A 13,148-nucleotide genomic window follows, 5' to 3' on the forward strand; every position below is an offset into this window, starting at 1 on the left:
CTCTACTTACACTGTAGTCACAGCATGGCTATTTTTTCCATAGTTTTGCCATTTGGATTTAAATTGCAAAAAATCATAGTTTTGTGAATCGCCCTGAGTGTCTCACCCTCTGCCCTCCCTTCCCTTTGTCATTGTGTGCGTGTGTGCTTGCTGTGTTTGCTGGCTGTATATCATGCGTGTGTGGTAAGTGATGGCTTTGAAAAGTGTATGTAGTGTGTACTAGCTACATGCAATGTGTGGTGTGCTGGCTGTATGTAATATGCAGTTTATATAGTCCGTATGTAATGCATCTGAGTGGTGTGTGCTGGTTATATGTAATGTGTGTTTTGTACTGGCTGTATGTGTGATGTGTGCTCTGTTTAGTCCCCCCTCCAGATAGGCTTTTGGAGGTAGGGGGCTATGATTCCTGGTAGTCTAGCAAGAGTCCTGGATCTTTGATGGTCCGATAAGGGGTCATACACTGCCTGGTGGTCCAGTGAGGGAGTATAAGGTCTGCAAATCCAGCAGGTGCAGATTTAAAGGACCACTATAGGCACCCGAGCTGAAATGGTCTGAGTGCCAAGTCCCCCTAGTTTTAAAGCGGCACTGTCATGCCGAATTCCGGTTTTTTTTTTTAACCCCCCTCCCGCCTCAACTACATCCAATCGACCCCCTAGTTACCCCCAAATGCCCCTAAGCCCCCCACATTACCTATTTTTTATTCTTTATTTTCTGCCCCGATCTATATTCAGGGCGCCGCCATCTTTGTGTGGGTAGGTGAAGTCCCTGTGGGACACGTCATCTGCCCACACTAGACAGACTGTGAGATTCCCGCACATGCCCAGTGAAACACCTGGACATGCGAACGGGAATTTCACCTATTCATTCATTCATCAGACAGACGAATGGATGAATAGAAAAAATCAGATGAACAAACTAACACTGAGTATCAGTGTTTGTTTGTTTGTTCGGTTTATTACAAGGAGGGAGCTACCGGCGTGCAGCTCCCTCCTTGTAATATGTAACTATAGAAGCGGCAGGGAGCAGTGCTCCCCACCACTTCATAAGCCCCCCAGGTCCCCCCCTCACTCTATGGGGGTCAATATGACCCCCATAATAGCACAAGGGAGATTAAAATCTCCCCAATGCCCCTACTCGCTATACCTACTGTCCTCCCCCCCCGGCCCCCACCCCTGGGCGGCGGCCATAATGGTAATAAAGGGGGGGACGGGACCTGCTGTCCTCCCCCCCGGCCCCCACCCCTGGGCGGCGGGTGGGGGCCATAATGGTAATAAAGGGGGGGGGACCTACTGTCCTCCCCCCCCCGGCCCCCACCCCTGGGCGGCGGGTGGGGGCCATAATAGTAGTAGGGGGGGGACCTACTGTCCTCCCCCCCGGCCCCCACCCCTGGCTGGCGGGTGGGGGCCATAATGGTAATAAAGAGGGGGGGGGCCTACTGTCCTCCCCCCCGGCCCCCACCCCTGGGCGGCGGGTGGGGGCCATCATAGTAATAAGGGGGGGGACCTACCGTCCTCCCCCCCGGCCCCCACCCCTGGGCGGCGGGTGGGGGCCATAATAGTAATAAGGGGGGGGGACCTACTGTCCTCCCCCCCCGGCCCCCACCACTGGGCGGCGGGTGGGGGCCATCATAGTAATAAGGGGGGGGGACCTACTGCCCCCCCCCCGGCCCCCACCCCTGGGCGGCTGGTGGGGGCCATAATAGTAATAAGGGGGGGGGGACCTACTGTCCTCCCCTCCCCCGGCCCCCACCCCGGCGGGTGGGGGCACTAAGTAAATTCCCCCCCCATCAAGGTGACTAGGGGTCCCCAAGCCCCTAGTAACCCACCCCCCACCCAAATAAAAAATGCCCCTACCTACCCCCCTCACCCTAAAAAATAGTGAGGGGGGGAATAAAATTGCTAACCTGTAAAGTAAAATTAAACTTACCATTCGACGTCTTCTTTTTTCTAAAATCTTCATTTTTCAGCCCCAAAAAAGGGCAAATAAAAAACCATGATAGCCGCTGAACTAAAAATAAAATAAAAAACCCGAGCGCAAAAAAAAACCAGACGAAAAAGAAAAAACTCGAGCGCACAAAAAAATAATCCATCTTCACCCATGGAGGGCTCTGCGCAGACTGAGCTCTGCAGGGCGGGGCAAGGCTTATAAATTTTACAAGTGTGGGAAAGTTCTTTGGAATTTTCCCACGCTTGTAAAATTACACAGAGCACTGTGATTGGATGGATTTCAAGCCGTCCAATCACAGTGCTCTGTGTCATTTTACAAGCGTGGGAAAGTTCCAAAGAACTTTCCCACGCTTGTAAAATGACACAGAGCACTGTGATTGGATGGATTTCAAGCCGTCCAATCACAGTGCTCTGTGTCATTTTACAAGCGTGGGAAAGTTCTTTGGAACTTTCCCACGCTTGTAAAATTACACAGAGCACTGTGATTGGATGGATTTCAAGCCGTCCAATCACAGTGCTCTGTGTCATTTTACAAGCGTGGGAAAGTTCTTTGGAATTTTCCCACGCTTGTAAAATGACACAGAGCACTGTGATTGGATAGATTTCAAGCCATCCAATCACAGTGCTCTGTGTTATTTTACAAGCGTGGGAAAATTCCAAAGAACTTTCCCACGCTTGTAAAATGACACAGAGCACTCTGATTGGCTTAAACCAACCAATCAGAGTGTTCTTAGGCTAGTTGCAGGGCGGGGCAAGGCTTTATAAGCCTTGCCCCGCCCTGCGGAGCTCAGTCTGCGCGGAGCCCTCCATGGGTGAAGATGGATTATTTTTTTGTGCGCTCGGGTTTTTTCTTTTTCGTCTGTTTTTTTTTTTTGCGCTCGGGTTTTTTATTTTATTTTTAGTTCGACGGCTATCATGGTTTTTTATTTGGCCTTTTTTGCGGCTGAAAAATGAAGATTTTAGAAAAAAGAAGACGTCGAATGGTAAGTTTAATTTTACTTTACAGGTTAGCAATTTTATTCCCCCCCTCACTATTTTTTAGGGTGAGGGGGGTAGGTAGGGGCATTTTTTATTTGGGTGGGGGGTGGGTGACTAGGGGCTTGGGGACCCCTAGTCACCTTGATGGGGGGGGGGGAATTTACTTAGTGCCCCCACCCGCCGCCCAGGGGTGGGGGCCGGGGGAGGGGAGGACAGTAGGTTCCCCCCCCCTTATTACTATGATGGCCGCCGCCCAGGGGTGGGGGCCGGGGGGGAGGACAGTAGGCCCCCCCCCCCTTATTACTATGATGGCCCCCACCCGCCGCCCAGGGGTGGGGGCCGGGGGGGGAGGACAGTAGGTCCCCCCCCTTATTACTATTATGGCCCCCACACGCCGCCCAGGGGTGGGGGCCGGGGGGGAGGACAGTAGGTCCCCCCCCCCCTTCTACTATTAGGCCCCCACCCGCCGCCCAGGGGTGGGGGCCGGGGGGGGGAGGACAGTAGGTCCCCCCCCCTCTTATTTCCATTATGGCCCCCACCCGCCGGCCAGGGGTGGGGGCCGGGGGGGAGGACAGTAGGTCCCCCCCCCTTATTACCATTATGGCCCCCACCCGCCGCCCAGGGGTGGGGGCGGGGGGGGAGGACAGTAGGTCCCCCCCCCTTTATTACCATTATGGCCACCACCCGCCGCCCAGGGGTGGGGGCCGGGGGGGGAGGACAGTAGGTCCCCCCCCCTTATTACCATTATGGCCCCCACCCGCCGCCCAGGGGTGGGGGCCGGGGGGGAGGACAGTAGGTCCCCCCCCTCATTATCTTTATGGCCCCCACCCACCGCTCAGGGGTGGGGGGGGGGGACAATAGGTCTCCCTCCCTTGTTTTACTTTACGGCCCGGCCCCCACCCGTCGTTTAGGGGTGGGGGGCAATATTTTATTTTATTTTATTTTTTACACAGGCCACAGGCTGCTCACTGCTTACTAGACATGCCCCTACTCGCGGTATAGCGAGTAGGGGCATATTATTTACTAATACCAAGTCATTTTTACTTAGTGTTAGTAAATTTGGCTGAAAGACCTGAATTGGTCTTTCAGCCTTTTAGTAGATAGCTCCCTGATACCGTGGGAATTAGGGAGTTATCTACTAAGCGGCTGCAAGATGCAGCCGCGGCAATGAATAGGATCGGAGTTTCATTCATTAGAATGAAATTCCGATCCGAACAAAGTACCGAATTGCATCCTAACACCAATGGAGAAACTCTTCTCATTCTGTTAGGATGCAATTCGGCAGTTTTGCCGGCGTTCTGTCTAAGTGACAGGACGTTCGGCAATACTGACAGGAAGCATTGTGGGAACAGGGAGGAAAGCTAGGGATCATGGGAAAATTGCTCTGACCAGCGGAAATGAAGCACACTTTGCTCCTCTGCTGGTCAGAGCTGGTCAAGCGGAGGAATCCTCCATAAGACAGAGTCCCTACTTTGTCTTATGATTTTAAAGAAAACTAAAGAAGACAGGAAGAAAAGAATAACAGATCCCGAGAGAGGGGGAGGAGAGGAAGAGATTGAGGAAAGGTAAGTTCGGCATGACAGTGCCGCTTTAACTCTGCAGCTGAAAACATAGCAGCTTCAGAGAAACTGCTATGTTTACATTGCAGGGTTAATCGAGCCTCTAGTCGCTGTCTCACTGACAGCCACTAGAGGCCGCTTCTGCGATTTTCAGTGATAAAATCGCAGTGAGATGACCTTGGACGTCCTCACGGAGTCCAGCGTCAAATAAATGCGATTTGAATGCGTGCGCGGCTCTGGCCCTGCATGCGGATTCGGCTCCGCTAGGGAGCTGACGTCGGCAGGGGAAGTAGAGGTCACTAGCTCCGAGGGAGCCTGGCGCTGGTTTAAGGTAAGTGGCTGAAGGGGGGGGACCTATTAACCCTATAGTGCCAGGAAAACGGGTTTGTTTTTCTGGCACTATTGTGTTCCTTTAAGTAAATGCTCCTATGTGGTGTGGTATTCTGTGAGTCAGAGTGCATGCTGGGAGTATTTGGCAGCTACTCTTTGACTCACTAAAATGCATCGGACCATGAGGTACTGATTACTGTGATTTGCACCCACTGGAGGGTACCTTTCCTGGTGCCAATTTTCCCACAGGCAGCCCTGTCCCTTGCACTCTGCAGAGCTGAAATAATTTTAAATAAATCATACAATTGAGGGAGCTGCACTTATCAGATATCTCACATCTCTCCCAACATGATATGGAGCAGAAAACAAATAACCCATATATTTAATGGGTTACTCCAACCCTATGCTCTACTTCAGGGCTGCCCAAAAGGTAGCTCGCCAGATGTAGAAAATGCACCTCCCATGATGCTTTGTGATTCTAAAGGCATTATTAAGGAATGCAAAGCACTGTGGAAGCTGAGGTTCTAAAACACCTGGTGATTTACCTTTGGGCACCCCTGCTCTACTGGTCATTATGAATTAAGGTCCCTGCTTCAATTTCCACTTAAACCTGAAAAAAATTATATATGTATTTTACTTACCTGGGATGACTTCCACAGGCCCTCCTGACATCACAGGGGGCCTTATGAGGTTCACTCCCATTGGACCATTGAGGGGATGGAAGGGTATTTTAATTTCTTAACAAAAATCAATTGAATTAGGCGAAGAAGGTGGGAGGGAGGGGAAAACTATCTACCCCTTGCAGCTGCTCTGCTTGCAATGGAGAATATTATTACATTGGTCACTAGTGCGCAGACAAGTGATGCAAAATATAGAGAATTTACATTAGGCATTTCTGTAAATAGAGGTCTGGGCTGCTAGCCCCAGTACACAATCAAAGATAACTCCGCAGTGATTCAAACAGAACCTGCACATACTGAAGTTTACCACCATCACCACTTCAAACCCCAGGGATCGTGGTCATGGTGGTTGGAGTAACACTTTTACCAATATACACTTTGTAATATGCAATATGTTTTCTCTGAGCCTTAGAAAAACATATATAATGAATCAATAAATATTCATAATAAAGTTTATTGATAAAATAAAATGTCTGCCCCCAGGCTCCTGGTTTGGAGACACATTGTGTTTCAGGCTATAAATGGGATTTTCCTGCTACTGACAGAGAGCATTGCCCTCCATACATGATATGAGCTGTAACCAGCTTTATTGACAGTTACACTCCATCTCCCAGCAACACGCTGCTTCCGTTTCCGGTCTAGAACACAACGAACAAACGGAAACTACAACTCCCGACAGGCTTTGCACCTCCGTGTGACGTAAACAGGAAGCTGTCGGCTGGTGGTGATTCTTTTGGAACGCAAACTCGGTCCACGCTAGTTTTCACTTCCGGTCTGGTTCCAGGTCAGTTTGTGTTTGATGTCAGAGCTCAGTGTTTGTATAATACACAATAATATAACATGGCTCTGACGTCATCACTGCATGACGTCACTGTGTCTAGATGGAATATATCCAGCTCTGTGCTTTATTGGGTCATAAGATCTCAGTCTGCCATGATTTACTCACTGTCAGTCAATCAGTGGGAACAGATAGGAGATAAATATCTCCTTATTGTAAATATCTCTTTATTATAAATATCTCCTTATTGTAAATATCTCCTTATTGTAAATATCTCCTTATTGTAAATATCTCCTTATTGTAAATATCTCCTTATTGTAAATATCTCTTTATTATAAATATCTCCTTATTGTAAATATCTCTTTATTATAAATATCTCCTTATTGTAAATATCTCCTTATTGTAAATATCTCCTTATTGTAAATATCTCCCTATTGTAAATATCTCCTTATTGTAAATATCTCCTTATTGTAATTATCTCCCTATTGTAAATATCTCCTTATTGTAAATATCTCCCTATTGTAAATATCTCCTTATTGTAAATATCTCCTTATTGTAAATATCTCCCTATTGTAAATATCTCCTTATTGTAAATATCTCCTTATTGTAAATATCTCTTTATTGTAAATATCTCCTTTTTGTAAATATCTCCTTATTGTAAATATCTCCTTATTGTAAATATCTCTTTATTGTAAATATCTCCTTTTTGTAAATATCTCCTTATTGTAAATATCTCCTTATTGTAAATATCTCCTTATTATAAATATATCTTTATTGTAAATATCTCCTTGTTGTAAATATCTCCTTATTGTAAATATCTCCTTATTGTAAATATCTCTAAATAATTTAATAACTTACATATAGGCATAAAATAGTCCACTACATTTTATTTTGCATATTTTTTTCTCCTGAGTTACACATTCCAACCTACTGATGGGAGTGTGAAGATGAGCAAATACATTGGAGATTGAAGGAAAGATTTCACTTAAGGCTGTTTTCCATCTTAAAGCTTGTGAGTGGCCAATTGTAATTTCCATATTGTCACTTACTCTCACACAGTTAAACGCTATGTTTTTTTACTTTATCTGTATTTAACAGATTATCCCCTATTCTATTGTATATATTTGTTTAAGACAAGAGGAAGTGTTAGGGGACCCATCTGGATACTTCGCCTAACACAGGGAAGCTCCGGTCTGCTTTTATTATACACATTTTTTTCATTGGGGTTGTGTTCACATATTTTGTTTTTGTATATCCATTACCCCACTCTGCAAACTCAGGCTGTATGTAACACCCCCCTCACCCCCTGCAGGGTGAAGGTAGATATTTTTTTTTTCATCGTGGATATTGTTGTGAACAGGTCCTTTTTTATTTTAATCAGACAAAAATATATGTCTCAGCCATTAAAGTCAATTTCTTCCACCAGGAACAAGAACCCTTTGTCAGAACATTGGAGTTACCCTGTGCTGATGAACATGGACTGGAATGAGATTGCTGAGAAGATCTTAGATCTCACCCTGGGAATCATCTGTTTACTTACTGGAGAGGTGAGAGATTGTAGGAGTTCAGACTTACAAGATATATTAGAAAACAAACATTATCGTATCAATGGCAACTGGTTAATCAAGATTACCCAGAAATTAAACCCGCCACATTTTCTCTCCCTAGAATGGAGAAGTGTATTCTGCTAGAATTGCTGGATGAGTATATAGTACACACACATGCACATATTGTGACTGTTCTGCAACACTTGTATAACTCAAGTTGGACCTTGAGAACTTACCCTGGGGCACACAAATCACGTCTCCATAGCTATCCCAGAGTTGACATGGAAATGAGCACAGACATGACAGCCACTGCTTTTCTGCAGATAACCTTAGTAATGGATGCTGTTTTAACCCCTTAATGACACAACTTCTGGAATAAAAGGGAATCATGATGGAATATATACGTCGTCTGTCCTTAAGGGGTTAAACAAAGCTTTTTTATAAACTAAAGCATGGGCTGTGGTCCAAAAGGATCAGTTACTAGAAAGCAGGCATGGTTTGTACCGTTTCAACCTTCTGGTCTCATCAGTGTGTGTGTGTCTAAATATGTATGGGTATCAAATCAGATACCTCTGCATGCGGCAATGTGGTATAATGGTGGTTTTATTCAGGAAACGCTGCCACATCCTGTTTGATGGTCGAATAAAACCACCATTATACCAGATTGTCGCATGCTGAGGTCTCTGTCTTCGTGATATTGGAATTTGTTCTGCTGAACAGAAGATCATTCCCTACGCACAGGCACCAACAATTTGGAGTTTGTGTGCCACACACACATATTTTAGAGGTAAGTGATTTGCATACTTGCCTGGATTTGTCTAGACAAGAATGTAAATGAAGATAAACAATCGGATATAACCTATACCTAACTTTTAATAAGTTATTAGGCTGGGATAATAATAAGGAATTCACAGATGTTCTTTAATAATTGTAAGTTTAGTTAGTTTTTCCAGATCAGATATTTCTGCATTTTTTTTTTCCCATCAGTATTTTGCAAAAATTGAGAGTTTATTGAGTAACTCTGTAAATGTCCAGCACTCTAGTTAGGGAACCCAATCTTTTTATTCAAATTCTTTGTGTCCGGTTAAGCAGATTGTCATCGTATACAAATAGGTTGGACTAATACTTTAGTCACTTTGATGAGTAGATTTTTGTTTCCCTCATGTATAGTGGCAGTACCTGAGGGATGTTCTCCTTACCAGGGTTTTTTCAGACCTTTGCGGTCTCCCTGACACTGGGAGGGGAATAGTGATAAGCTGGGGGTGGACAATTACATTTTTAAATGTACCATGGCAGCACAGCCACCATGATAATTAATTTAAAGGGCTATTAGCAGCGCTCATTTTGAAGATACCTGGAGTTCCTTGGTACAAGAATGGACTTCGCTTGTACTTTAACTGCATGACAATGCCATCATGGAGCATGAAAGCCTTGCACTGCATGACAACATAGACTGTCATGTGGTCCTTAAAGGAACACTTTAGTGTCAGTATTATAAAACTGTTTTCCTGACATAGTTCTAAAAGTGCTGTTTAGGGGTCTAGTATCCCTTGCCCCCTCCCCCCCTCACTCCCCATTAAAGAGGTATTTTTACTCACTTTATTTACAGCACCGTGCTGGTACTGATATCATAAATGTAATGATCCCAGCCAATCCAATGCTTTCCCATAGGAAAGCAATGGGAGGCCATTGCGTATGTGCAGCAAAACACTGTGCTGTGCCAATCAGCATCTCCTCATAGAAATGCATCTATTGTGAGCGTTTAGCGTCTCTGCTGAATGTCACTGTGCAGCACTGACCCAGGAAGCACCTCTAGTAGTAGTCTGAGTGGTGTTACTAGGTACTAATTTATACACTGCATTTTCTATGATAAGGCAGTGTTTACATTAAAAAGCCTGCAGGGACAGACTGTAGATATCAGTACAACTACCTTAAGGTTTAGTTGTTCTGGTGACTATAGTGTCTCTTTAAAGTGGTTAAGGTCCTAGGGTCACATAAAAGTAGCAAGCATTGCACTGTAAAAGCTGAGGCAAATAGACAAGTGCCCAGGTAGTTTGAATGCTTGTGTCCCAGAAATGAAACATCTGCATTTAATTTATGCTTATTATTTAGGATCAGATGGTTGTAAATAAGCTCTGTGAGTGTGTTAATCACAAGAGCAGTCACCACTTGACAGAAGGATCTTGTAGAACCCAGAGCCCCAGCAATGTGACTCCACTTTCCTCACTCATACAAGAGAGAAATGATAGCAAGAAGATCCTGGAACTAACTAATAAGATCATCCAGCTGCTGACTGGAGAGGTGAGGCTGCTGGGAATGGGACATCGTACAGTAAAACCAAGGGATGTGTCTGGATGGTGACTGTATCATTGTGTGTGTCAGGTTCCTATAAGATGTGAGGATGTCACTGTCTATTTCTCCATGGAGGAGTGGGAGTATCTAGAAGGACACAAGGATTTCTACAAGGACATGATAAAGGAGAATCACCAGACCCTCAGCTCACCGGGTAAGAGGAGATTTAATCACTGATCTTTGTATAAGATTCCAGAGGAAATGTTCCCCTGAAATACACATGAACCATAATGTTTTGTTTTTTTAAATTTGATCTTTTCTTACAATAATTTCTCTACAATAAACATTTTCTCCATTACATAAATCTTTACCAGGTGTATATCATACTCCCGATTTTGGAAACAATGAGGAAAGCGTAAATAAACCCAGTAATGGAGCAAACTATCTGCAAACTAGCAAAGTGAAGAAAAGACGGATGAAAAATGTGCCGTACATATCAGAAGAGTCTCCACCGCGTATAGAAGAAAATCACAAACACATGGACATTTACAAACAGACAGAATATCCATCTTCTGATAGTAAGAAGGAATCGGCATTACATGAAGAAGGAAATCTCACAGAGTCTAACATTTGTGCAAACACAGATAATAGACAGACATCTACTCTTTTTAGGAACAAATTAACCAAGTATGAAGAAGTCAATCTCAGAGTTGTCGACACTTATAAACTCAGTCATAACCATACTCTAGCAGAACATACAAATATAGAAGATACATGTGTAGATCCTCCAAATTTGAATTTTAATAAGCCGTTAACTGAGTTAAATAAACTTAATAAAAATGTTATCCATAAATCTGATAAATCTTCCCAAAGCAATGACCGCAAAGAGACAATATTCCTTTTTTCTGGCTGTCCGGAACATGTCAGTAGTGACGACCAGCATGTCAAACAGCAACCAACTCATACAGGAAAGCGTGTGACATCTTCTATAACTAGGAAAGACGTATTATCCATGCAAGATCTACACGAGCTGGATCACAAAGGAGTACATCAGATTATATCTGGGTCTGATTTTATTCAGGTGTCAAATCTTGTCAGGCAGGAAAGAGATCGGACTTTACAGAAACCATTTAAATGCTCTGAGTGTGGGAAATATTTTACCCAGGCTGCACAGTTTGCGTCACATAAAAAGTTTCACAATAAGGAAAGACCATACAAATGTACTGAATGTTCGAAGAGTTTTAAAAAAAAGCATCATCTTGTTGGTCATCAGAAAATTCACACAGGAGTAAAACCATTTAAATGCACTGAATGTGGGAAATGTTTTATCGACTCTTTGCACCTTGCTTCACATAAAATGATTCACAGTGGAGAAAAGCCATTTAATTGTCCAAACTGTGACAAATGCTTTCACCTAAAGCAGAGTCTTATTAGACATCAGATGATACACACAGACGAAAGGCCATTTTCATGCTTAGAATGTGGGAAACGGTTTAACTTCAAACATGTTCTTGATTTGCATCACAGGGTACACACAAGTGAGAAACCACACACGTGTCCTGAATGCGGGAAGAGTTTTAACCGGTTAACAAGTCTTGTTTCACATAAAAGGACACATAAAGATGAAAGGCCATTTTCATGCTCAGAATGTGGGAAACAATTTAAATTAAAGCATGCTCTTAATAGACATCACAGAGTTCACACAGGAGAGAAACCATATAGATGCCCTGAATGTGGGAAGAGTTTTACACGATTAACAAGTCTTGCTTCACATAAATTGATTCACACAGGAGAAAAGCCATTTAAATGCTCTGAATGTGGGAAAGATTTTAACTGTGCGACAAATGCTATTAGACATAAAAGAATTCATAAGTGATTGAAGCAATTTTTCTGTTCTCAATGTGGAGAATGCTTTGAAGGTCACTTTTCTAGTCAAATAGTTGACTTTATTGAACTTGAATAAAACATCTAAGGGAAAGGGTACATAAGAGAAAATGGGGGGAAATCCTCCTTACACAACCATATACATACGTAAGGAAACATGAAATATGATGGAGAATATGTTTATATTAGCATTCTATGCATTGCTAAACACTATAGAAAATTTTCTCCATACTTACCGTAATTTTCTTTTCCTGGCTATAATTCATGGCAGCATCACTAATGGGTAAGCTCCGCCCCTAACATGAACAGGACAGGAAACAATCAATTAATAAACCAGACTATAGGTATAAAAGGTCCCTCCTCCTTCCACCCCACAGTCTAGTATAAAGCTTAAAAAATTATTGGGAGGGTCGCTGATGCTGCCATGAATTATAGCCAGGAAAAGAAAATTACGGTAAGTATGGAGAAAATTTTCTATATTCCTGGCCATTCATGGCAGCATCACTAATGGGTAATACCCAAGCTCCGTAATCAAGGGAGGGTAAATAAAAGACGAGACTGCAAAATCATGCTGCAAAGGAGAATTTATTCACGATAGATTCACTGAGGACAAAACCCCTCTACCGAAGGATGATGAGGAAGGGACCACATCCAGTTTGTAATGTTTAATGAAAGTTACCGGTGACGACCAGGTGGCTGCCCTGCATATGTCATCAGAAGGAACCTCTGCCAAATTAGCCCAGGAGGAGGCCAATGCTCTCGTAGAGTGCGTCTTTATCTTTTCCGGAGGAGATATTTTCTTTAGTTTATATGCCATAATGATGGTATTAGAAACCCAACGCCTTAAAGTAGCTGTTGATGCCGCCTCCCCTTGTCTGTATCCTGACGGGATAATAAACAATTGCTCCGATTTTCTAAACTTGTTTGAGACCTCAATATATTTCATGACACACTCCCTCACATCCAACTGATGGAGCTTAGCTTCTTCCTCAGAAGAGGGGTTCTGGTAAAAGGAAGGAAGAACCACTTGTTGAGCCAAATGAAAACTAGAAACCACCTTTGGTAGGAATTCCATTTTAGGTCTTAGGATAATTCTATCATGAATGACCTGAACGTGGTCAGAATCACTGGAGAAGGCTTGAATCTCCGACATT

At 43.8% G+C, this 13,148-nt stretch overlaps 1 protein-coding gene across 1 annotated transcript in view; it reads left to right on the forward strand.

The window, feature by feature from the left end:
- Window positions 1-12,202, forward strand: part of LOC134574830 (zinc finger protein 91-like) — a 60,625-nt gene extending 48,423 nt beyond the window's left edge. Inside the window, exons 9-12 of the mRNA XM_063433892.1 lie at window positions 7,672-7,818; window positions 9,931-10,119; window positions 10,201-10,324; window positions 10,485-12,202. Of these exons, the coding sequence (XP_063289962.1) occupies window positions 7,672-7,818; window positions 9,931-10,119; window positions 10,201-10,324; window positions 10,485-11,986 (1,962 nt within the window). The 3' untranslated portion in view covers window positions 11,987-12,202. The remainder of the gene's footprint in view (window positions 1-7,671; window positions 7,819-9,930; window positions 10,120-10,200; window positions 10,325-10,484) is intronic.
- The last annotated feature ends 946 nt before the right edge of the window (window positions 12,203-13,148 follow it).

The sequence above is a fragment of the Pelobates fuscus genome, chromosome 10, assembly GCF_036172605.1.
Source record: "Pelobates fuscus isolate aPelFus1 chromosome 10, aPelFus1.pri, whole genome shotgun sequence".
NCBI lineage: Eukaryota > Metazoa > Chordata > Amphibia > Anura > Pelobatidae > Pelobates > Pelobates fuscus.